The sequence below is a fragment of the Megascapheus bottae genome, chromosome 21 (genome assembly GCF_031878675.1).
Source record: "Megascapheus bottae isolate mThoBot1 chromosome 21, mThoBot2.hap1, whole genome shotgun sequence".
Classification (NCBI taxonomy): Eukaryota; Metazoa; Chordata; class Mammalia; order Rodentia; family Geomyidae; genus Megascapheus; species Megascapheus bottae.
This window is the reverse complement of record NC_143529.1, coordinates 36647523-36673136: the sequence shown is the minus strand read 5'-3', so window position 1 is coordinate 36673136 and position 25614 is coordinate 36647523. Positions and strand designations below refer to the sequence as shown.

Here is a 25614-nt window from a genome sequence, read left to right as displayed (position 1 = left end):
TCTTGCCCTTACTCCCCCAGTCTGGGTCTCCCCTCCCCTAGCACGCCACACCCCCATGGTCTTGAACAGCGCTGTTTCGAGCCTGTACCTGGTGTCCTGTGAGCTCTGGCTTGTGCCTCGAGGCACCTTGTAAGCCCTGTCCTCCCGGGAGTGTACACAGAGCAGCCCCTCCTCAGCCTGAAAGGTACTGGGGTCCCCCCCCCACCCAGACGTGATCCCTCATCACCGACTCCTGCGTAGTGGGACCAAAGACGTCAGGACATACCTGTCCCACTTTGAGGGGTTCTGAGGCGGGGTTTAGGTGGCCCACATTGGTTTCCAACCTGTGATTTTCTATATCAGCTTCCCAGGCAAGCGCCTCCACACAGCACAGGGCTAGTTGGCTTTAAAACTTGTCCTCTGTCTTCCCTGAGTGAACTTCTGCGGTGGAGGTCCCTGCCACACGGCTGGCTGTGTGCAGGCGTGACGTGTGGAGACTGTGCAAGATGGTGGCTGACCTTGGACAGCATCTTGTCAGAGCTCAACCTCCAGGGACACTACCAGGTCACCCCAAAATGGGTGCCCAGAGTTCTCGGGAGACTTGACAGCTGCTGCTGCCTTGGCCTGCCTGTGTCTCTGGCGAGTTCACGGGGTTGTGGGCTTTCTCCTGCAGCCAGTGAAATGCAGGTGCGGGGGGGGGGGGGGGGGGGGACCACAAGCGGCCCGCGGGAAAACCACACACAGACGATGGGAAAGGAAGGCCAAGTTGTTTCTTTTGCTTCTGAACACTTTCCAGAAGGCTTTCCGGTGTCCCTGTCCCTGCCACATGCCGGCGGCTGTGGGGCTGCCATTTGGAGCCCTGCTCTGTGGGAGGCCATCGAAATCTGGAGTGCTGCGCCAGCGGGGAAACAGGGTTCTTCTACATCTGGCTGGCCCGGGAAGGGCCAGTTCTGCTGGGGAGGGGGGTGGAATTCCACGTCTAAAAAGGAGCTGCTGGGAGAAAACGCTGGCACTGATGTCTGACGCTTCTGTTTCCATTTTCACTAAGAGGACTACAAGCTAGTGAGAGCGGCTCACAGCTTTCTTCTCCCACAACCTCCCCACCACCCCCGACAGCATCTCATAACACACATGTCACTGCAAGTTCAGAGCCACAGGGAGAAGACACTGACTCAGACCCCTGCCACCCCATGGGGCAGGGACAAAGCCCTAGGCTTTCCCACTCTTCCCGAGCCCTCCTGCCTGTGACTGTCGGCTGTGACGTGAGCCCAGTGGCCTGTGCCTGACTTTCAGCCCCCTCCGCCATGCCCCCTTCCGTCCAGGCCCTCCATGGCAATCCCCATCCATCATCCGTCGCTGTGGGCAGGTGACCAAGGAGCCCTGCCTACCACTGTCTCTCTTCCCTGTGGACGCTCAGCTTTTCTCTTTCACGCATAAGCTAAGGGTGTGAATTTCTGAGTCCAAAAGTGCATCTGTAGAACATCCCCTCTCCATGGGAGGGAGGCAGAACTGCATGAAGACGGGCCCTGGACTGCCTCTCGCCTCCCCTTTATGACACGGTGCCCAGGCAAGGCAGGAAGAATGGCCGTGAGGCCGCAGCCCCCAGTTACCTGCAGCAAGTGCACATGGAGGCTCCCGTGAAGAGGGCCGCGGGCGCTTACTCTCCTAACTCAGGAATGCACAAAGCTAGTCTAAAATCCACTGAGCTCTTTTCTTACTTTGATTTTTTTTTTTAAAAAAATGCAATTGGCTTTAATTTATGAACACTGGAGCTTTGTGAAATTTTGTACTGTGACATTTTAAAAGGTACTTTGGACAATTATTTTTACACTAGAAAAATGGTTCATAGTAACATACTAGTTAACAAATCAGATTTCTTCTTCCATTTTTAAAAGTCTTACACTGGGAAGTGCAATGATGAGGAATGCGATGTGCGGAGAGATGACAGCTGCCCTGCCTGTGCGCTGCCTCTGTGGACGGGGTAAACACGGCGGCTCCAGAGGGGCTGTCCTTCCATTTCTGCCACAGGGGAGGTGGGAGAGGAGGTGGCCACAGGGCGGGTAAGGTGTGCAGGTCACAGTGGAGGGATGGCTGCAGCCTCCTGACCACCAGCAGGAGTTACGCAGGCCTGGAGGCCAACAGTGGAGACAGCTCTCTGGAGACAAGGACAATGCCAGTGTTCACGAGGGAGCTGAGAATGATCCTCGGGGGAAGATGACGACACTCAGTGTCAGGACAGGGAGGGGGGGCAGCAGTGCCCAAGGGGGCAGATCACGGATCCCTCGCAAATCAGCAGCGTGTGGAGAGCCAGCAGAGCCAGCTGGACAGGCACACCCAGCTATACCCGAAGCATCCCTGGGAAGGCCTTGGCCCCAGACCCTGAAGCTCAGCACGGCTCCTGTTCTGTTCCCTGGGGGCAGATGGGGCACGGAACAGTGAGCCAGTTCCCGACGTCCCAGACACTTAAGATGAGGGCAGCTCACCACTGTTCTCTCTCCCACCAAAGCAGCAAGGCAGGGGACTCCGAACAGCTCACCTGGGACAGAGAGACTAAGAAGCAGGGTCCCCAGGCCCAGCCACTCCCATCTGCCCATGGCCCCACTCAGAACAAATCTGACCAGGTTTGTTGGTGTGTACTCCAAAAGGTATGGAAAGACAAGAGAAGAAAATGCCACGGCAAGGATGCCAAGGGGGAGGAAGTGAAGGGAAATGTAAGGACCAGACATGGCATACACGTCCCACAGGAAGGAAAGGGGGAGGAGGAAGCAGGCCACAAGCTAAGCCTGTGGACAGTGCTGGAAGGGACCCCTTACCAACACTTCGGCCCCAGCACACTGTGAGTGAGAACTACAATTCCTGAACGGAGAGAACTCTGGAGCAGCATGGGTGCCTGAGAACTGAGAAACGCTCAGGAGGGGCTTCAACAGCCACAGGAGCTCAGGAGGCTGGGAACACTGGGAGAGGTAAACCCACAGACGGCAGACCAGCATGCCAAGAGGACCAGAGCTCCCTGACGACCACGGCCAGCAGGAGCAGGATGGAACACAGCTCCCCGAGACATAGACAGCGCTGGGTGTGCACGTCAGAGCTCTGGCCATGAGGCCTCACTGTGGACACGGGCCGGGGGTGGGGTGGAAACCAGCTACCTGTGGTACACACAGGTGGGACTCCTGTCTACTGCACAGCACAGGGCCATGGCTCCTGGGGTATAGCAAGGCTGCTTCTCCAAGGAGGCCCAGGGAGTCTGAAAGGGCTACTACAAGAAGTGGTACATATGTGTAACTCTTCCTTGACACAATTTCAGTAATAACCAAACTCTCCAGAGTGCTGCACTCAATGAGGACTTGAGGATGCACGTGCACGGCCCACACAGGTCTGAACACCCATCCTGCAAACTACTCAGACAAGCACGTGGCTGGGAAGCATCTCCTTCTCGTGAGTGGCAGGCCAGCCTTCGTGCTGTGACCTGAGTCACAGCAGACTCGATGCAGCATAAGGCAGGCTGCAGACTGAAACTGCAAAGGATTGAGGGAATCGCTTTTGTGGCTCAACCTGGCATGTATTTTCACTAGACTGGTACTCTGAGGCACACGTGAGCCTATTTTAAGAAAAAAGCAGGGGCCATTTACCTGAACAAATCGGGTATTCTTGATACCACACGAGAAAGAAAAATGGGCGAAAAATGTAAATTTGGGCCAAGAGTCAGTGGCTCACATCTGTAATCCTTGCTACTCAGGAAGCTGAGATCTGAGGATCACAGTTAGAAGCCAGTACTGGCATCAAAGTCCATGAGCCTCCTAAATCCAATTAACCACCAAAAAAAAAAAAGTGGTACAAAACTGAAACTTGGGAGGCCTACGGTCCTACTGCATTCCCAGAAATAGCTTCATCAACATCTCTAATAAAGGAATTAGATCGATCAGCTGAAACTTATAATAGTTGCATTAATGAAATATCCTTAGGTACTGAACAGTTACTTAAAAGTATTCTTGAGAAACAGGACACTGTCACTCAACAAGAAGCCAGAACAATGTCTGAGATGATAGCCACACCCCGCCCCTGTAGTTATGTTTTACACCTGGCCAGAGTTCTCTCCTCCTAACTAAAATGACAGCTGGCCCCTTTCAGCGGGCCCCTTTCCACCTTTCTCATGGGTGTTCAGGGAGAGCCTCCCTCTCTCTGGATTGCGTGAGTTTCCCTCTACAAACACCACCTTGCCTCTGCGACCACGGCAGGGCAGCGCCCAGTCCCCCCCGCAGCACAGCATGCCCGTCCCTCTTGCTGCAGCAAGGTGGCTCCAGGAACAGGCCTGCTGCTCACACACAAGTGCTCCAACATCTGAGGCGCATGCCCAGGCTGGCTGGCTTCTTTTGAAATATCTTACACGTTTATTTCCATCATTTAAAAAGAAAAGGCAGACAAGGCTCCCTTGCCGAGCGCTAGCTACCACTGCGGCCTGAGATGCGAGGCCACAGACACAAGTGGCCGAGCCCCAAGACCCAGGAAGAAAGGTAGCACAGGAACCCCATGCCGCAGTCAGGCAGGCATGCCTGTCCAAATCACCACCTTCTACAGGAAAAGAACTCCATGTGGAAGAATGAGATGTGTTCTATAAACTGATTTGGGGTATGTAATTCTGCCACTGAATATGTAAAAGGCCTGGCTCCCATGTCTTTGTCCACATGAAAGCCTGGAGAAGGGTGTTTGCTTGTTGACTACATAAAGAAACCACCCAACACCCTCCACCACTTTCCCAGGCAGCCTACCAGTGTGTCAGCCAACGTCAGACACAGCACACCGGCACTCCTACAAGACTGCACTGCCGCCTGGTGACCCGTACCTGCGTGCCGACGTGCGTGCGTGGAGGGGAGATCGTCAGACACCCACTTCTCAGGATGGCACTTCCTGAAGCAGCGCACGATCGGAAACTGTGTCAAGACCACAAGTAAGTATTTCCCGCTCTGCAAGTTGTGTCTCGGTTATTTATACGAATAACCTCTTGCAAGAATCTATAAAGACCCTCTCCACTCAGTAACAGGAGGCCTCTATTGTGGTGTTTCTCTGACTACTTCTTTATTTTATTTGAAGTTTGAGGGATAGAACTGCTGAGCCACACACACCCAGACTGTACCTTGGGTATTTCTTTTGTTAACAGGAACATTTTACTGTTGTGTTGATCATATTGTACTTTCTCCAGATATCTAGGAAATCATTCATCAGTATTACAACCTACTATAACAGTGTTTAATCAGACTGTAACATTAATTAACTGGAAAGAAGTCTGGTAGGTTTTTGCCTCCAGCACTCTGGCCCCTTCTAGAGAGGACTGTGGTCTCCAAAACACCCCTATGAGGACCAAAGCTCTATTCTGGGGTGCACTAAGACCCCATCAGACTATACCCCCCACACTGGCAGAGATGACATCTCGGCAGCACATACCTGGGGCCTCTCAGGCTCAGCCAAACTCTGTGGACAAAGCAGCTCCTCCCAGCAGCGTAGCCCATGCTAGAGTCATAAAGCCAAGACAGCCCAGCCCACCTGACCTAGTTCACTGAGACCAAGGAAGCGGCCAGCACTCCAGCTCACCTCACCAAGATCCGAGCCACTTCCAAGACCCCCTCTTCCCCTCTCCGAAGCCCATCTCCAAAGCTAGCACCACACTTGGGATGGATCAGGAGCCCAGCATTTCCTCCTGCCTTCATAGTCCTCTCCTCTGGCTGGCCCCACCTGGTTTATCCTCCATCCCTGGAGGCAAAAAAGACCCACAAAACCTGGGCCAATACACAGAACCCTATTTAAAAAAGAGCTAGTGGCACGGTTCAACTGTTAGATCGTCTGGCTACACACATGAAGCTCTAAGTTCAAACTCCAGTACCATCCAAAGAGAAAGAAAAGAAGACCCCAACAGCAGCCAGGCTGGTCCACTTACAGGTTCGCTTCTCCAGGTACCCAGCTGTGGGCTGTGACAGGCCCTGCCCAGGCCCCTTCCACCTCCACACAGTGCAAGGCAGCCCTGCCTCATCTGCCACACAAAACTACCCTTGCAACATAGTAGTCTCACTAGGCATTTCTCCCTTCGGTCTGCGATGGTGTCAGCTATGTGTGCGTGTGCCAATTATGAGACTTGAACCCAGGTCCTGGGCGTTGTCTCTGGGCTTTTATGATCAAGGCTACCACTAGAGCCGTACCTTCACTTCCGACTTTTTTGGGTAATTAAGTGGAGATAAGAGTCTCACAGACATTTTTGGCCAGGCTGGCTTCAAACTGCAAACTTCAGATCTCGGCCTCCTGAGTAGTCAGGATGACAGCCACCACTGTCGAGCTGGTAGCCCCCAAAGTCAATACACTTATTGAACAGTTATCATCTAGGACTGGGAAAAGAGCAAACTGCGGGCCCATGTGCTGGCCTTGAGACCATATGCACCAAGGGTAGCCCAGCACCCCCACACCCCCCATCTTCAACTGGTGGTACCTACAGCTCTAGAAATCTCCACAGAGGTAAAATTTCTACAGAAAAACAAAACAAAACAAAACTTATGATTGTTCTGCATGCTCGTCTGCTTTCTCCTGCTGGAGAATGGTTTGAAGACCTCTGATGTCACACATGTCTGGGGAGAGCGGCGCCTGGGGTCTGTGGTGTACCCTGCACTATTTCTGGGTTCTGGGAGCCCCTGGCATAAAGCAAGCAGCCTGGAACCTCATCTGACCAGGTGTAGTGTAAATCACTTCCCTAAACTACAGGTGTTTATCCTGAAACAGTTTCTCCCTGAAATGTACATGTCAACCACAGGCCTGGTGCCCAGCATTCAAAAAGCTCTGGATTTCTTGTGGAATTAATACTAAAACACGGGTCACAGCATTGTGACTTCCAAACAACTGAGAAACATTTTGTCCTGCCAGACTTGTCAATGCAAGAAACATGACAAGCTCCCTGTGCTCCTTTTACAAACCCCTTTCCTTGTTCAAAATCAAACCAAACTTGTCCCTCAACGTGTTCTAGTAATGGTCTTACAAGAAATCTAGTGTCTTTCACAGCCGAAAACCACTTCGCCTAGCTCTCACAGGCTGAGTGCTGAGGGGCTGAGCTGTAGACAGCTGTATACATGAGAACAGTGCCCAAGGAGGGTGAAATTTTCAGAAGGATGGAGCTGGTATCTGGACTTACAGAAAACAGCAGAAATGAACCATGCACTCCCTGCCAGCAGGTTCGACTTGAGTTTTACACACAATCCTTGTTAGAAAGTTGTGGTACTCTTACCACCACTTGATCACGAATAACAAATTCATGATGAAAATTCAAAGTGGCTAGACTTCAAAACAACTCAGATTTTATTAGAGTTGTGCAGGTTTTTGTTTTCCCAGGCAACATTAAACGAAAGAATATTTTAGAAACATCTGTGGAGCTGTGGTAGCTGACAGGCTTTAAAATATATATGTTTGTATATATACATATATACATATGCATATATGTGTATTTACGGGACTGGAAAAGGTTCTTGGAGCTGGCAGCTTAAACTGCTTTCAGGGTCTCAGAAAATCACGCTGGGTGTTTACCACATGGTTTGTTTCTAAGAGACTAAGTAAACATGCATTAACAAAATATTTGCAGTTCACGTGCTGCTGAGAACATGTTCACAGCCCGGATGCTGAACACATCTGTTAGGAAACAGTTCCTGGCCAAGTCCCGAAAGGGAGGTGTGGGGGTGCAGACCAGCACACAGACAGCAGTCTACAGGCAAGCACAGGGACAGACACATAGGAAGTTAGGGTACCGGACAGCAACAGCCAAGGAAAAACGAAAAACAATAGGCGTAAAACAGTGGAAACCTGAGGCCTCCCCGCTGGGACGCTGGTCTGCTGGCACTCACACAGCTGGCCCCCCCGTGAGACCTGGGAAGGAGCCCCATTAGGAAGGCCTGCGTGGAGGTGCCCACCTACTTTACGCTGCTCTTTTCCGTTTCCTGCTGTAAGGAGGGCTCCCAAGCAAAGGACTGAAAGGTGAAAGCCCACCTCTGGGTGGCCAGGAGGCCCTCTCAGTACAAGACTGACTCGCCCTGACTTTTCCACCACTAGAAATCCAGGAACAACACGTGGAGCCCTGGGAGAGGTCAACATTCAAGGCTCCAAGTCCCAGCCTGACAGCAGGGGAGGTCTGGGGACGTTGGGGCAGGAAGAGCTTCCTCCTAGGGCCAAGTCCACTCACACTGTGGGGCCCAGAGCCGTCGCTCTTCGCCAGGCTAGAAATGAATCTTGCACACAGATTGCTCTGTCTGGTGCTTCACACAGCTGTGAAGCAGACAAGAGAGTGCTGAGGCTCAGGAGGTGATAATGCCCAGTGTCACGAGACCAGAAGTGGCTGACACAGGCTGGAGACCCAACCTGCGCCAGCCCCGGGCAAGCCTCGCCACCACAGGCAGCAGCCCCTAACACACGGCAGGCAGAACCAAGCGCCTGCATCCCAGCATGCCTCTGGTCCCACGGCACCCCGTCCACGCCCTTCTGGAATCACGCAGCGTCCGTCTGCTCTAGCATGTGAGCAGAACACAGCAGGGTCTTTCCTAGCATCTCCATCAGACGCTGATAGAAACCAACTCGACACAACGCTGGAATTTTCTGAGAAGAGGAGGATCAGGCCCTTCTGGTGTGCTTGCTCATGCCTGTCCCCTCCCCCCTTGCTTTCTCAATCTGGTCTCAATACAAAAAAAAAAAAAAAAAAAAGACTGAAAAACTTCCTATGACTTGGCTTCAAAACTTTGCTTTTCTGCCGTGAGTTACAGGCATCTCTTCTCCCTAGAGCTGACCTGTGGGTGCACATCCATGGACCCAAACAACCACAGCCTGACTGAACATGTGCACTCTTTCCCTTGCCATTCTAAGTAACACGGAACGCCTATTTATACACCGCTTGCACTGCAAACTAGAGACAACGAACAGGGGATGTGTGAACCTTATCCATGCACGTGCCACCTCTTCTCAGTAAGCGGCTCCCGCACCTGCAGCGGAGTCCTGGAACCCAACCCCAGTGTGAACCAGCACGACTGCACTAAGCGGGTCCCGATCGCATGGTCAGACCTGCACCAGCTCCAAACATTGCCTGAAACGTTTCCTAACTGACCGAGCACTAGCCTCGGGCACCAACAGGCTCAGGAGCTTCACGCAGGCCAAGCCACAGGACAGGCAAAAAATAAAAGATAAACATCCAAGAACTGAAGAGCACTGACCCAGTCACTGAGCCCCGAGGCCCCAAGCCCCCAGGCAGCGCCCAGCCACAAGCCTTCTGTCAAATCCCTGCATGTGGCTGCAGTAGACAAGGGCGCCCGGGGGTGGGGGGCCTCAGCCTCCCACAGTGGCCCAAGGCAGGCCCAGACCTCTGTCCCCTGCAGGGCAGTGGACGTGGCCTATATTCTGGACAGGGTGTCAGAGAAGGCCACTCCCGGCACAGCTTATCCCACTCATCCCACTATGACAGCTTGAGTGCGGTAAGGAGTCGGCTCCCCTTTTCCTGGTGCAAGGGTGGTTGAGGGCGTGATTACAGGAAGAGAGGCCGTGACCATTCTCGAGTGTGTATCAACCCGAAAGGCCCCCCAGTTCCCAGGGGTGGTCACATCTCACCACAGGCAGCCCTGCCCTCCGCCCCCAGGACCCGCAGCTCCACGGAGCCAGTCTGGAGGCCCTGGAGGCCCTCCACAGAGGTGCTCTGCACTGGCACAGGGCTCCCTGGGAAGGGACATCCATGGTCTCTCAGGGAGGACAACAGGTGTCCCCTCAATGAGCTATCCTACTATACCGCAAGGGAAAAGCAGTTTCTCTTCCTTTTGCAATTACTTAGCCACTGCTCCTCCTCCTCCTGCTGTACAAGAGTGTGAACTCTACTCTATCCCTAATATTGTCTGTAAGGAAGAGTTAAAAGCCAGGAGCCACTCAGGTCTATGGAAGAGAAGGCAGGGCACACGGTGAGAACACGCAATGAGAATCTGGGGGTTACACAGCCATAATACCCCCCACAATTCTAACTAGCCTTGGCTAACAGGGCTGTGGAGGGAAAGGTGTGACTTTCATCTGATTGTCTACTTGGGAGGTGAATGGCAGCTGTGAAGTGTCCAGGCGGTGGGAGGGCACACGGAGCCTGACTCCGTCCTTGGGGGGTGGAATGCGTGGGCAGGGCGGGTGGTGCCGAGTGCGGCTCCTGTTTCAACCTCATGCGTAACGTACACAGCTGGGAGCTGGGGGACGGTCACCCCGAGACAACCATTCAATGGGAGCCCTCGTGCATTTTTTGGAGATAGTCTCTATGGTTGTAACCAAGTGAGAGGAAGCCACCACGTCACAGTAGAGGGGCCCTCACGAGGAGAGGGGAGTGTGGGCCCTGTCACGAGAAACAGACTGTTAGGATGGAGGTGGGCCCAGGAGCAAGGGGACCAGGGAGGGTTTAGGGGCACGGGGACTGAGGAGGCCCAGGCAGAACGCTCCCCGCAGCCTCCAGGAGGTGCCAGCTCTATAGAGGCCTCAACTCTGCATTTCTGGCCTACAGAACTGTGAGGGAAGAGACTTCTGTCTTAAGCCCTCCCCTGCGACTTTTTATGTTATTTTCAAGTGGTCTGGACTCTTATACACGATCCTACACTTGTATACCTACACACGCATGCACCTACACCACGGAGATCTGCCATACGAACACTGTTCTCTTGCAGCTACTACCCTCAGAAAATTAGAGCCTTCCTACTGAGGGATCCATCTTTACACTCAATTACTCAATAACTAAAAATGATATGAAACATAATACTTAAAGAACTTCCTCATATGACTCCACCTCTAAAATTACTTGAAAATTTCATGAGTCAGCTCCTTCCTCAAAGAATTAAGCTTCAGCCAGAAGCTAGCACAGGATGAGAAGACAACCACTGCCACTCTCTGGAGTCCAGCCAGATGCGGCTAAGATGAAGGACAGTGGGGCCTGAGACGACAGCACTACACAACCTCTGGCCAAGGTGTGACTCCACTCCAAAAAGGGGGGTCTCAGCACGCTGCCTCCCTTCCCTTCAGCAATCCAAATACCCGAGGCACAGGTCAGCCTCCTGACAAAGGACACATGCATGCTAGTTACATTCCAGGAAGATTTATGTACAGATAGCAAGAACCGCAGGGAAAATCCAAGGAGCGAGGCAGGCAGGGCTTTGAACACAGCCATGCGTAAGGGTGCTGCCCAGCTGACCACGCCTGTGGGTACAGGAGAAAGGGGGTATTGTGGTCTGGGGGTGCTGTGGTCTGGGTAGTGTTCATGCAGGTGTACAATGAGACACATATGGAAAGCTGGCCCTCCAGTGTGATGACCTTGAGAGCTGACTCCCAGTGTGGTGACCTTGGGAGGTGGAGAAGTCTTGAAGGGCTGGGGTTAGACTCCTCGTGAGGTTCTGGGTAATTCTCACTACAGAAGACTATTCAAGAGCAAGCCTGGTCCCTTCGCAGTAACCTGCCTGACTTGCCATACTGTCCCTCTCGACTGCATACCCTGGCTCTGATTCCATCTTCCATGAGGCCCTCATCAGAAGCTGAATAAAGGGGGCATCCTGGTCATGACCTCCCAGCTTCCAAATCTGTGGTCTTGTCTTTTCTAAAACACTGAGCCTCCTGCATATTGTTCTAACACTGGAGAAGAGGAGGAATTCAGGTGGCAACAGTACACCAAGAGATGGGCGAGTCACACTGCTCACTCCAAATCCAGAGCCTCCACCAGGTGTCTCCACGGAGGCGGAGCTGTACCTGGCTTTGATTACACCTGTAACGACTCTGCACACACCCGGCGATGGCGCAGGCAAGCACAGCCGACTCCGGTGATGCCTTGTGCGGCTCCTTGATTTGGGCAAGGCAATCAATCATGCCACCTGGAGAACAAGGACAGAAACCACTTCCCTGGGGTAGGCTACACTCCCTTACCAATACATGGACTAGCCAGGGTCTAGGGACTTGGAGGTGCAGGGCATCTGCACCCACGTTCTCCCACTGCAGGAGGCCCTCACTTGCTTTGCACCCATGCATCTCACTGCAGGGAGGATGCTGCTCTAAAATCCACCCCCCCACACACACATTTTGACCTTGGGTCAGAGGACAGACGTCCTGGGTGATGAGTGGCCCCAACCAGAGACACTCCTGCCTGCCAGATAAGAGTCCTTTCGTATACTCTCACATGCTACCATCTCACATGCGAAACCCTCTGAAATCCCAGTGCAATGATAGATATATAGCTTATGTCGTATAGCTTTTACTTATGATACCCTGTTGATGCATACAAATATTCATTAGAAATGTCTCTGTTTCAGCAGTGGGACAGTACTATTGGGGATCAACCCAAAGCCCAAACAGAAAACAGAAGAAACCACAAACATGGCAACAGCCCAGGGGAGAGGAAAGACATGGCCCTGGCTCTCAAGAGCAGCTCCAGACATCTGAGTTCAAAAGTGAGCAAGGTCAAAGCAAGATCAACGAAACCAAGGGCTGGCGTGGAACTTCTGCTCTCACACTGAAAGCGGGGCTGCTGGAGACGGAGAAGGTCTGCAGGTCTGCCTCTCCTGCCACGGGCTGAGCTGCAGACACGCCAGGCTGCTTTCATAAACTGTACAACGGGGAGCCACACGGAGTGTGTGTGTAAACCCCGAAAGTTCTACCGCCTCCCCAAGAAAGTCAAACTGCCTTTAGTATGGTTTGCATTCAGAGCTGAAGGCTGAAGTAAAACACGTGTGGCTTAGAAACGGATCCCAGGACAAGGGCTGGCGTGGCGGGGGGCCCGGCTCGATGCTCGCAGGGCAGCCCAGGGTTTCCTCACCGCCTCGCTCCACATGCAGGCCTTGCCTCCCCCCCAAGCCACCACCAAACAGGGAAAACTTACAAGTGTGTCTTTCTCAGATGTGACCACCGTGAGGTTTGTAAAATATGACTGCAAAATTCTGCAGCATAGTGGCAAGGCCTCAAGCAAGCCCCTCTTAATGCTATTCTTTCTCAACAGTTCTAGGACAAGAGTTAAATGCTAAAACAGGTGTTACAGAGACACGAGAAGCTATTTACAACTACGGCTCAAAAGACATCTAAGGGACAAAACAAGGTGGAATGGTGAACTTTAAAAAAAAAAAAGAAAGAAAACGGTAAAATGAAGCAGCACAGGATGAGACACAGAACACAGAAGGAAGGGGATGCCATAGTACAAAGTTGTGTCTCTCCTCTCTCCAGAACAAGACAAGCGCTGCCATGAAGGAAACGTATAGTTACCTGCATCCATGTCTGCAAAGAATGGAACAGCCAGTAAGAAAAAGAAGGAACCAGAAATTCAGTGTCTCACAGTTGGATTTCAAAAGGTTACACGGGGAGAAAATATAACACTGCTACCCCCTGATCGGGAGCTAAACAGCTTCCTGCCATTACCGTCATAATCTAATTTAAAGCAAGAAAATAAAACATGGATATGTTAACAGAAGAAGCAAATGTCTAATGGCAAAAGGAATACCTAACTCGCATGCAAAATGATTACCAAATGTTTTAATACAATATAAAAGGGGAACACATACTCAAACGTGTCCTCTCTAGAAAGGCTAGTGATCTGTGACTAAAGTAACATTACAGACAGGTTACTTAAAAGCTCATTATCCAGACCAGAGAAAGAGCCAACCAATACTTGAGTAACACTGGACTAATATTTGCAAGGACAAAACCATTAGACAGGAAATAAACTCAATGGCATTTCATGATAATTGCTACAGATGCTAGAGTGAGTAGAAGTGGCTTGCTAAAATTTCTACAGAAGGAACAATTTATACTTAAGAGATTTTTACTGATTGGCATTTACTACTTTCTTGACATGTGATGCATCAAAGTGATGCCTTATAACTTGCTAAAGAACACGAAACCCTGAGCTCCCCTGCATGTGTGCGTGGCCCCCTGCCGTGGCGTACCTTCAGGAGACTCCTCCTGGACGTAGGTCCCCGTCAGGTACCGGTGCACCAGGGCCGATTTGCCACTGGCCAAGTTACCCACGATGCCCTGCAGCAGAGAAAGGGACAAGGGTGATTAAATTACTCTACTTGGTTTTCTGCACCGAGAGGTCAAAACAGAGGGTGACCCAGCATAATCATGACCAAAAGTTTCAAGGAAGGCCGAAATGAGCTCAGGAACGTCTCTGCCTGGGTCAGGTGTTCCAGCCTTCCCTGTTTAGCTGCCCGCATCCTCACCAGCCTGGCCCAGCACCATCAGGGCGTCAGCGGGGGTGTGCATTCTAAGGCCTGTGCTGACACGAGCAGGAATGCTTTTTTATCCGGGACTGCAGGCCTCGATTTACCAGGACCAGACTAGATGGCTGGTACATGGTACAAGGCAGCACAGGAGAACAATGCAGTATATTCCACTGAGAAGATGAACTCGGTGCAGATGTGGGAGGAGTAAACGCGGGACAGGAGGAGAGGTGGGACCCTGCAGGCAGGACACAGCAAGCCTGCCTCTCCAGAAGGCAGGGTACAGACAAGGAAGAACCTCCCGAGGGCCACCAGAGGGCCGGAGGGCCACTGTTCTTGGTAACTGAGCAGGCAAGAGTGGCTTTGTCCCAATGCACACTGCTCTCTGCACGGGGTGTCTTGACCTTCAATGTCCAGTGTCCAGGACCAGGAGAAAACGTTCACTGTGTTGTTCAAAGCCATCAAGACAAGGCCCTTCTGCCACAGCAGCTTGGATGGACTAGGACACCTTCCTGATATCCCCCCTCCCCACCTCCTACATACACACACACATACACACACACACACACACACACACACTCACACTATCTCTCTCTCTCTGCTCAAGTGTGATTTACTACACTCTATAGAGAGCAGCTCTGGTTTCCTCTGATGCTGACACTCGGCGGGGGGAGGGAACTGTATCTTACTCATTTTGTTTCTACCACCCAGAGCCCAGGCAGACTCACAGCACTAGTAAAGTAAGTGAGTGCATGACTAATGCTGTGAGTGTGAATGAGACGGTTTACATCGAAGAGCCAGGCTCAGAGCCAGACTGCCTGGACAGACCTTGCGCAAAGCTGCACCCTCCAGGCCCAACCTTTGCATCTTCCTTTTACCTTGGGCTTCTATAATCTGAGGCCATCTACCTACTAATTATTCTTTTGCTCAAGGACACCTGCTGTTTGTTGGCTTCACACTGCGAGCAATTCCAAACCAGTGTGCCACAGAATTAAAATTTTAATTAAGATTAGTTTTTCTTCCCTGAGGAAAGAAATGCTCCCAAATCAAGTACTGTTCAGCCTTGTGGCTTCTCTGCATAGCTTTCCCCAGCCCCTTTTCTCATGGTAAGAACCATAGCCGTCAGTGGCCAGGAGAAGGAAGGATGTGATATTTGGCTTGCAGGCCCATTTCAGGGACCCCTGTGGGTATTACTTTCACTTGAAACACCAGGGCTGAGCGTGAGAAGGTTAAGGTGTGGGGTAGGAGAAGCTGGGCTGAGAAATCACAACTGGTCGTGGACATCAACCAGAGAGGTGGAAATCAACCAAATCTGGACACCCCAGAAGGCTTAGCAGGGAGAAATGTGGCATGCTGACAAGCTCAAAAACCACATAATTCTGCCAGGTGCCAGTGGCTCACGCTTGTAATCCTAGCTACTCAGGAGGCTGAGAACTAAGGATTACAGTCCGAAGCCAGCCAGAGCAGGAAAGTCCATGAGATTCTGACCTCCAATTAACCACCAAAAAGCTGGCAGCAGAGTAGTGGTTCCAGGGGTAGAATACCAGGCTTGGGGAAAAGCGAAGGCTCTGAGTTTAAGTCGTAGTACTGGTGCACACGCAAGTGTATTGGGAGAAGGCTGTTACCTGAACCCTGCATGAACCTTGACCGGTCGGAGTCTGCGCTAGATCATCAAATTCTCAGAGGAAAAGCAGACTGCGGCTGTCCTTCAAAACCAGTTTCCCTAGTACCCCAGGATTCCCACTCACCTGCTAAACAGCAGTTTGCTACAAAGGAAATGGAGTCTTGAGGTAAGAAAAATATCCCAGCTGGGAGCTCAAGGAAAGCACAAAAAACAGCACCACAGCAGGTGACATGTTGACCAAGGCCCCCTCGGTGGGCACAGAGTCTAAGATCTACTTACTCTGTCCGCCCAGGCCACAGCAGCAGGCTGTGCAGCCTAGCACAGACCAGATCTGCAGTACCCAGAGCAACGGATTGTGGAGGACACAACCATACATAACACAACTGCAGAAAGCCTCAACGCATGGTACCACCATGCGTGCCAAGAAAGCAAACACTGAATTGTTTTCGTCAGATTCTTAACACTCCACTGCACAACATTCCATGAAGAGTCCATTGGGAACTTGGCATTACATCATCCACTGGCAGTGCAGGGAAGTGGGGTCCCGGGGCACCTGTCCTGGGCAGCGATCGGCCAGACCCAATGGGTGCTGGGAGGCTGCTCTGCAGAACAAAGGGGTGCTTCTTCAGCCTCACAGGTCCTCAGCACTCAAGGGCCTGCTCGGGTGCGGCCACAGAGCTGAAAGCCCTGTAGGGTTTCCTCCACCCACACACAGCTCAGCCAAGAGCAGACCTCGAAGCACTGGTCCCCTGTCTGTGAGATCGAGTCAACCCAGGTTGGGAACTCAACCAAGCTAAGGCATCTTGAGTCTCACACTGCCTTCCCATGCAATCACCAGCACTAGACTATACTCTGTCCTAAGTTTACAATGCTCATTTTTCTTGGTGATAAGCCATATATGCTCTCCTCAGAGAACTTAAGGTTCTAGCTGGGTGTGGTGGCTCATGCTTGTCTACTCAGAAGTCTCATCAAGAGGACCTTGGGGCTGGGGAGTGTGGCCTAGTGGTACAGTGCTGGCCTGGCATGCATGTAGTTCCATTCCTCAGTACCACATACATAGAAGAAACTGGAATGGAAGTGGTGCTATGGCTCAAGTGGTAGAGCTCAAGCCCTAAGACATGGCAGCCTGGCCAGCCTGGTGAAGACGACTCCCCCCGCCCACCCCCCCACCCCCGCTGCCCCACTCAACCACTAAAATGCTGGGAAGCCAGAGATCACCGACTCAGGTCTGCAATCCTAGCTACTCAGGAGGCTGAAGCTGAAGGATTGCAGTTTCAAGCCAGTGCAGGCAAGAAAGTCTGCAAGACAGTCTCCAAAATAACCAGCAAAACGCAGAGCTGGAACAAAGCTTGTGCTGGAGTACCAGCCTAGCAGGATGACGGCTCATTACAAGAACCCTCAAGGCACAATGCAAGGGGGCGTAAGTCCACGGTGCAGGTTTATAAGGGGGGCGGGTGGTGATAGAGCGGAGTAGGAGAGGGATCCCTGGACCCACCACCTCGTGAAGCAGGCGTCTAACTCAGCCCATGGGCTAGACTCCTTCCTGGGGACACACCCAAAGGCAGCTCCGGGAGCGGCCACGCAAACCCACACGCCACCCCCACCCTGCCCCAGATGCCACTCACCACTTTAAGCTCTGGCACAGATCGACTCAGCGTCCATTCCTGGCTGTTCACGAAGGCATCTGTAAGAGAGCAGAAGGCAGGGTTACCAGCTACAATTCAAGTGCAAGCCAAAATGCCCCCACACGAGATTTTCAACTCCCTCTTTCCAGCACGCAGACCGACCTCCCTGCGGTGGCTTCACAAGCCTCAGCCAGATACCAGCAGCACACCACACGGCCCCCACCCTGCACTCTGCCCTCACATAGTCTCCATTTCTCCCTGGCCTGGGGGCCATCCTAACAGTGTCCCCCACGGGGCTCACTGCAGAGGCACGTGACTTTCCTGGAGCCAACCTTGCATTCATCAATTTTTCCTTTGTGTTCTACTGGGATAGGCATTTTCCTGAAACCCCGTATTCAGGTACAGAAGATACCAGATTTTGAAAATCTAACCAGTCACAGCACAAGCAACATTTCAGGGGTTTGAGGGCCCTGCTGGTGTTGGTCAGATCTTTAGCAAGAAGACCCCCCCCCCCCAAGCTCCAGCGAGGCTGGATGGGGATGTGTCAGGAAGACAAGGGATCCCTGGGCCCCGTGGGGCTGGCCGCACGGTACCTCCCCAGCCCAGCCAGCACACTCGTGCCGGTCCCGCTGCTCACACAACCCAGATGTCCCAGCCACCACCATGCCCCAGCTCACAACCTGCCATAAACAACATCCCACACAGCTGCTCAGGCAGTACAGACCTGGGCTGTGGAGGAGCAGAGAACCACCACAATGGAAATGAGGGCTGCTGGTCTCTTGCCGATGAAATCTGCTCTCTACACATTTCTCCCCATTGTTCAAGAGGAGGCCTACGCAGGATGCCTCGGACACTAGCTGTCCCTACCTACTGCTCAGAGCAAGGCCACTAAGGCCACTGGAAACCGATGGCTGACCTCACTGGATACACTGGAGAAGGAGGTTGGAAGATGTGTTTGGAGGTGACCGGGCATTCGGCTTGGGACATGAGCCTGCAGTGAGGGAGAAAGAGGCACTAACGGGGGGGGGGGGGTGTTTCCGTCACCAGGAGACCAGGCTCACCTCGGAATGCTGATGGAGAAGCGGACGATGAGAAAGGAAGGCGCGTGTCCACCCGGTAGAACAGGCGGTCAGCCTATCTGTGGGAGCTTGAGGACCCTGAGGAAGGCTCCGGGAGGCAGACTTGCTCCCAGGACCTGTCCACCGGCCAGATGCCAACTAGGCTGCACACCCGAACCCCCGCTCGCTGGCCAGCGCCTGTCGGCCGCTGGAGGGGGCGGGCCACACCAGCATAGGCCCGACACCTCGCCGGCACTCAGCCAGCGCACAGTCGCTATCATCACCACTGTTTCGTGCTATTCGGGCTCACCCGGGAAAATGAGGGTGCAGCCTGGCAGAATGTGCAGGTTGGCAGGAATCCACAGGGAAGATGAAGGCGGTGTTCAACCGTTCCAAAAGTCACCCCGCTGCTCAACTTTTAACAAGCTGCCGTGCTAGTTAAGTTCACTTACATACATGCACCCAGTGGAATTCTAAGTAGCCAAAAGAAAAGGTCAAGACTTTAGCACCCGGCAATGGGATCACACCTATCAGCAGGCTTCGTGGGTGAAGAAGGGACGTGGAAACATGCAGGACCTTCATCAACAGCAGAACGTGGGGAAGAACATACATGCACAGCACACGAGAGCTGTCAAGGCTGAGGACGGCTCCGGACAACCAAGAACTTAACCGCCACTGGGTACTAGTGGCGCATACCTGTAACCCGAGCTGCTCAGGAGGCTGAGGTCTGGTTTGAGACCACTGTGAGGAAGTCTGTGAAAATCTGATTTCCAGTTAACCAGCCAAAAGCCAGAAGTGGAGCTGCAGCTCAAGTGGCAGAACACCAACCTTGAGCAAAAAGGATAAGGAGGAGCACCAAAGCCTTGAGTTTCAGTCCCGGTACCAGAAAAGGAAAAAAACAAAAACTGCTGGTTTAGGTCTGGGAACTAGTAGGAATGGTTTTCTTTTCACTGCCACCATTTATGGCTAGTGAGAAATTACACATGAGTTTATAAGACAATCCTTGGTAGTCAAACAGTATGAGTTTAAATGAATTCCCTTCAGTAGCACACTCCTGATTTTTAAGCAATGTATTACCAGAAGATTAACTTTATCACAACCAATATTAAATATTCACAATAAATTAAGCAAGGCTGCATTTAACAAAGATGTATGATTATATAGTAGTGCAGCATTGGAGGGTGGTTGTTTACTTACAATCACATAACACATGTTTGTGTTTTAATTAAATAAATGCTTGATTTAATTGGCAAAATAACCTCTTATTTCCTATTAAAATCATTTATTTGAAAACTTTCATCCCGTCCTGGGAAGCCTGTCAGCAGCGCCTCACACAAGGCTAACTGAACGTGGCAGAATCCTCCTTCCTCCAGCTCCACAGGCTTTCCCATGGCCAGACACTGCATTCAGGGACAACCAGTCACAGCCCCTGAGACCTCATCACCCCTTGTACTCCTTCGTTCTCGATGCCAACCATGCTTCCAACACACCTGAGGGCGTGCGTGAAACCACACAGGTGTGTCTGTACGCACAATTTTCCTGGGCAACCAGACTCAAAAGTTAGTATGTCCCTTGTTTTCGGAAGTGGAGGCTCTGAGCCCCATTCATTCCCCCTGCTTGGAATGAAGCTAACAAAGGAAGTGCATTCCCTGCCCGAAACACAGGAAAGCTTCTAGAACAGGAGCTGCCAACGGGGCCTCTCCCCAAAACACAGCCGTGTGCCGCACCACCTGTTGCTGACACTGGGGGTTGAGAGCAGTCCCAGGACCTCTGGAGCAGAGAAACAAGAAAAACCTAACACAAGCCAGCTGTGATTTCTGCTTCTTGCTTGCTGACAGGAGGGAGAGGGCTCCTCACATCAGCTGCCTACATCCAGTTGGCCTCTATGGACTCCTGGTCTAACCTAGCTGTACAGATCACATGCACAGCCACACATTCGTTTCCCCAGGAAATTCAGGGCTCTCATTATACAGGAAATGTGCTCCCACTAGAAAACCAGACACGGACAGTTTCTCAACATCCAACTGGTCCAAACAGCAAAAGCACAAGATAGGCTCCTCGCGGGTTCCCAGCTGCCTGTCTCCTGGCTGCTAAGAGAAGGCTGGACCCCGCATCCAGTTCCTCAACACTGGTTGCGCAGGTGTGAGATAGCCCTAGAGATGCCTGTGCCAGGGCTGCATTTCACAGCACTGCCCACCCCCTGCCCTGGTGGCACACACCCTCCTGGCAACTTTACACATAGGATTTTACAGCACAAGTGAGTAATTATATCCCGTCCTACTGCTTTGTCTTCCATAGCTCAGAGCTTACTGGCAGGGCCTGTATGTGGCTAGATGCCACTAACCTTCTGGTTCTCTGAGAAATCAGGAAGGCAGACATGCATACCCACAGAGGAATCATCTGTTCTTTGTCCTGCTGTCCTCTGCCCCATACAACAGTCCTGCACTGATGTTCAAGAAATACCAAAGTTGTGGTCTAACTTCCACCTTGCTGGCTTCAAGCCCCAAATGAGACTTAAAGAGAAGTAAGCACAGGAAGCTATGGGATTAAAATTTCAGTTAAACTAATTCATTAAGGACAATGACTTAACACAGGGGAAGACTGATGTTACAAAAGCAGGCCTGTGTTTCGCTTTCTTCTGGTCCACCTGCCTGCTCCCACCACAGCCCCTGATACTCCAAACATGAGAGTGCAACATGTTTCAAGAACACAGAAACTGCAATTCATCAAAGCAGAGGTCTTCTCTACAAAATGCAAACAATGTGGTGATTCATCTTCAGTGCTAGGTGAATAACACAAGTGTGGAAGTATATCAGAATTTCTTAGATTCAAGAGGGGAACATAGGTAGATGGAGCTGCTGCAGTTACTTGAGCCAAAGGGCCTGAGCGGAGACTGAGCCCTGCTTCTTCCACCATGCCAGTGACCCCAATGCCAGGCCCTGAGCTGAGTCTGTGAAGCCCTGCTTCTACCATGTCAGCTACTACAATGCCAGGATGCATGAGGAGGGGATCCAGCATGAGCAAGTGAAGGTAGAACAGGAATCCGGGGCCTGACAAATGACCTTGGGTAATGTGCTGGTGTCTCGACACTTGCTTTTCCTCAAGGTAAAAGGTTCCAGAAGATGGGGTCTGTGCCAGGAAAAGGGCAAGCCTACCACAGCGCAGGCCTGTCTTCTGCACCAGAGTCTAATTAAAGAGCTCAGCCTTGGCGGCCACTTCCTGAGTACCACTGTCTACCTGGACACATGCCCAGTCCACAAAGATGAGGAGACAGAGGCGAGCCTGAAATAATACACTGATGCAGCCACCATGCCACAGCTATGGCATGGTCTGCGAGGAAAAGGAGGCACCAAAAAATCTTCCTGGAGTTTGTTTTCATCCCAGGCCCACTGTTATTATATCACACCAGGTGGTATGGCCATTTGTAGGTCAAAAGCTCTTAAACAATGGCAGTTCTAGACACTTCAATACACAGCAGGATCCATGAGGTGTGCTCATGAGCACATCCTAAAATAATCACAGAAACGCCTCCCAGGAGCCTCTCTCAGCCTGCTACCTCAGCCAAACACAGCAGGGCCACGGAACGGAGAAGGGAGTTGTGATAAATGAGATCTATCAAAGAACTTGAGCTGGGCAGAATGCCACCTGGTCCCCACCTGCTCAGACTCTAGGAACCTGGCCTCAGAGGGCTAGCCCATTTTTAACCAGGTCTCCTACTTCACAGCTCCATCCACCCACTCTGGGGAGCTGAATGAGCTGCAGAGGCCCACCAACAGCTCACCAGCAACAGTGGAGAGAAGCAAGTCCGTCTGGGTGTCTAGGGAGGTGCCCTGGCCTGGCCGGTGACAGGGCTGCTGCACCAAAGCAGGGCTGACATATCACAGAATAACGAGCCCCGTTTCCAGCAACAGGAAAGGGGCCGCGGGGGTCTCCAAATGCAGGCCTCTAGAGAGGCTCACTTTCATTTGAAAACCCAAGATTCTTGGACACATAGGACAATGCACAAACCACTGGGGATATCTGGCTGGTTTCAGCTTCTACAGAATTTCAGACTGCTTCTTGGAGGCCCCGAAGATTACATCTCCCGGAAAACCCTCTGCCAGTTATCCTTCACTGTGCAAAGGGACAATGACAGGCCAGCAAGTTGGCAGGGGAGTCTGACTATGCAGAAGGTCCCAGCATGTTTCCCATGCAATCTCAAACATCAATTCCTCTGGCTCAGCTGTCACTCAGAATCTTGGAACATTAGCAATGTTTAATGGGGTCTTGCCTCTTCTCCCCGAAGGAGACCCTGAAGCAAACGCTGCAAGCCCTGGTGGGCGCTAGGGGAGCAGCTGGGAGTTAACGTCTCAGGAAACCACTGGTTCCCGATCTGTGACATTTCCTGACACCTTCCAAGGCAGAGCAGCCATGCCCTGTTCTCTGAGCGCAGCCTGCTGCAGGCATGTTCAAGGACACAGTCTGAGAAGAAGGAAAGAAGAAAATGTAAGGATCTGGGAGGACAGAGAGGAAGGAAGACATTTCTGCTTTCCTTCTTAAAATGTGGACAAGGAGGCGAAGCTGGCCTTAGGGACCCCGGGAAGGGTGACCACAGCTTCCTGTGTGCCCTGGGGCACTGTATGCCTTTTTACTTTCAGGCATGTCGGCCTGGTGGCGGCTGCCTCACAAACCTAAAGGGTGCACACTCATTCCACCCACTCTCCATGTCACCCTTGCGGGCCCTGGGTGTGACAATATCCCTAGGCAGGCTATGTTCTTGCTGTATATCCCAGACAGGGCAGGCTCTCAACACCAGGTGCCCAGAGGAACAGAGCAAAGCACCAGGGGTAAACAAACCTGCTGCACGTCTGCCTTTCGGAGCTAGGACAGCTTCACAGGGCCGGGATACACGTTAGATGGGGAGATCAGGTTCTGACAGTATTTCAAGGCTTAGAATGATTGCCTAAGGCCAAGAAAGGCCCTAGAAGTTGTAAAGCATGGGAACCACTCCAGCGCTGTGGAGGAGAGGGGCACTGAAATGGAAGACTACATGCAACTTTTAAATGGATGCCAGGGCGATGCACTCCACTGAGAAGTCAGCCCTGATCTCCCCCCTAAAGGTATCATCCTGATACCAAAACCTCAGATAAAGATATCATCCTCTGACCTCAAGACCTCTCTCCAAACCAATGACACCACTTGAGCTCGCAGGAAGTCTGGCCCATCTCAGGATGTCTGTCCTTCTACGCCACACCCTGGCAAGAAAGCATGGGAAAGGTAAAACTTCCAAGCTGGGCTTCTGTCACATCTGTTCCTTTAGTTTCCAGGCCTCTCACTCAAGCCAGGGGCTGCCAGGGGGCTGGCAGGCCTGTCTGGTAACCACAGGGCAGGGGGACGGGGGGGGGAGGGAAGGAGGGGGAGAGGAACCCCACTGTCTGCCTCAGCAAGATTTGTCAATGGGAGAGGCGTCTACTCCAAGATGGACCTCTAGAGAGCTGCCTCCTGGAGCTTGTGAGGAGGTAGCCTCAGTATAACCTGAAGCTGGCTTCCAGTCTCCACTCCAAGGCTTATTAATTCGCTCTATGGGAGAGGAATGCTTAGCTTCTGCTGAGCACTGCACAGGGTGGCAGGAGTGAGGACAGCTGTTAAAAGGTGAGATCTGACACAATGCGGTTTCTGACAGCACACACAACCCCTCTATGAACTCCAGCTCTGGACAGCCAGGTGCCAGTGCTTGCTGGCACCTCTTAAAAGTAGCAAAACATGTCTTAAATCTAAGGCCACAGTCGTACATTTTATGAGACTTAAGATTTTAAACAAACGCTAAAGATAGTTTAAGATGTTAATGCCTAAAATGGAGCTGTGGTGGCCTTGAAAATGTTGACCGATGTTTTATGAAAGGGTGTATCAGAAATTTCCAAAAGACACTAAGAGCTAAAGGTTAAATTCTGTAAGACAAAACAGTGGCACCTAGTTCTGAATGGAGGTATGCTGCCGATACGCTAAATTCTACTATGCAGGAAAATTATTTTGTGTGTGTGTTGGGAGGGAAGAAAATTAGGAGAGCCTGACACTTGCTAGGTAGGTGCTCTGCCATTTGAACCATGCCCCCAGACCTTTTTTCATTTTATTTTGTACATAGAATTTCTTATTTATTGCTGAAGCCAGTGTCAGACTGTGGTTTCCTTATCTACACTACCTATGTCATAGCTGAATACCAGATGTACTCCATCATACCCAGACTGTGTACTGGGAAAAAAAAAAATTCACCAACTTTTTGCCAGGGCTTCCCTAAACTGAAACCCTCCCAATCCCTGCCTCCCACGTTGCTGCGATTGTGGACATATGCCACCATGACCAGAGGGCCTGCTGATTTTGAGTAAAGAATCATAAGTAGTATTTTTAATTGATAGGACAATTAATACTTATAGTACAGAAAAGACCATCAGAACTAACGCTTCTCAGTGGGCCCTGGATGTTGGCTCAAATAGACTAAGAAGTTGGTGGAGGATGAGAAAGCAGAGGCATGCCAGCCAGGGACCAGCGCCAAAGGCACAGGGCCCTCTGGGCCTCAGGAGCCATCCCTGCCCATCAGAGAGACACATTCCTTCCCCGTCTGCCAGGAAGCATGGTGGAACCCTGCGAGGGGAGTAAGAGGATTCACGCCTTAGCTGCACTGGCCTCGGGCCCTGGTTGTTTCCGGGTGCCATGCTGACAGTCACGTGCACGAGTACAGACCCTACACTGAAGACTCAACACCTGAGCAAAACCTGGCTTTTCTGAGGTGAAGTTTCACAATACATTAAGAATACAGAGCACAAAAACTGGGCCAGAGACCATGGCAACCTGCACATATGCTTTTGTGCAGAGCAATTAGCCTGGTAGCAGGAGGGACCTAGCGAAAGCCACGAGGGGCGCCGCCCAGTCTCACCAGAGGAGCACACGGCTAGGATGCTGGGAGAATTTTGTTTCTCTCAACGATTTCTGTCGTGTTTTAAATTCATCGTGAGCATCTTTTGTATGAAGAAGAGCCACAGAAGTGCTCCTTTTGTATGTGTGAAAATGGGAATGGCTAAGATGTATCATCCACAGAGGGAGGGAGGCAGCCAGCCTCCCAGCCTGCAGAGGTCGGC

The 25614-nt window shown here is 51.8% G+C and overlaps 1 protein-coding gene across 12 annotated transcripts in view; it reads right to left on the bottom strand.

Moving 5' to 3' along the window:
• Agap1 (ArfGAP with GTPase domain, ankyrin repeat and PH domain 1) overlaps positions 1 to 25614 on the bottom strand; it is a 418516-nt gene that overhangs the window by 258246 nt on the left and 134656 nt on the right. For 6 of the 12 annotated variants that reach the window (XM_090355098.1, XM_090355104.1, XM_090355100.1 and 3 more), the window contains exons 2-4: positions 17445 to 17503; positions 13920 to 14007; positions 13240 to 13251 (exon numbers count right to left, since the gene is read on the bottom strand). In XM_090355098.1, coding sequence (XP_090211224.1) covers positions 13240 to 13251; positions 13920 to 14007; positions 17445 to 17503 — 159 coding nt within the window. The remainder of the gene's footprint in view (positions 1 to 13239; positions 13252 to 13919; positions 14008 to 17444; positions 17504 to 25614) is intronic. The other 6 variants (XM_090355099.1, XM_090355101.1, XM_090355106.1 and 3 more) reach the window with 1 other exon arrangement.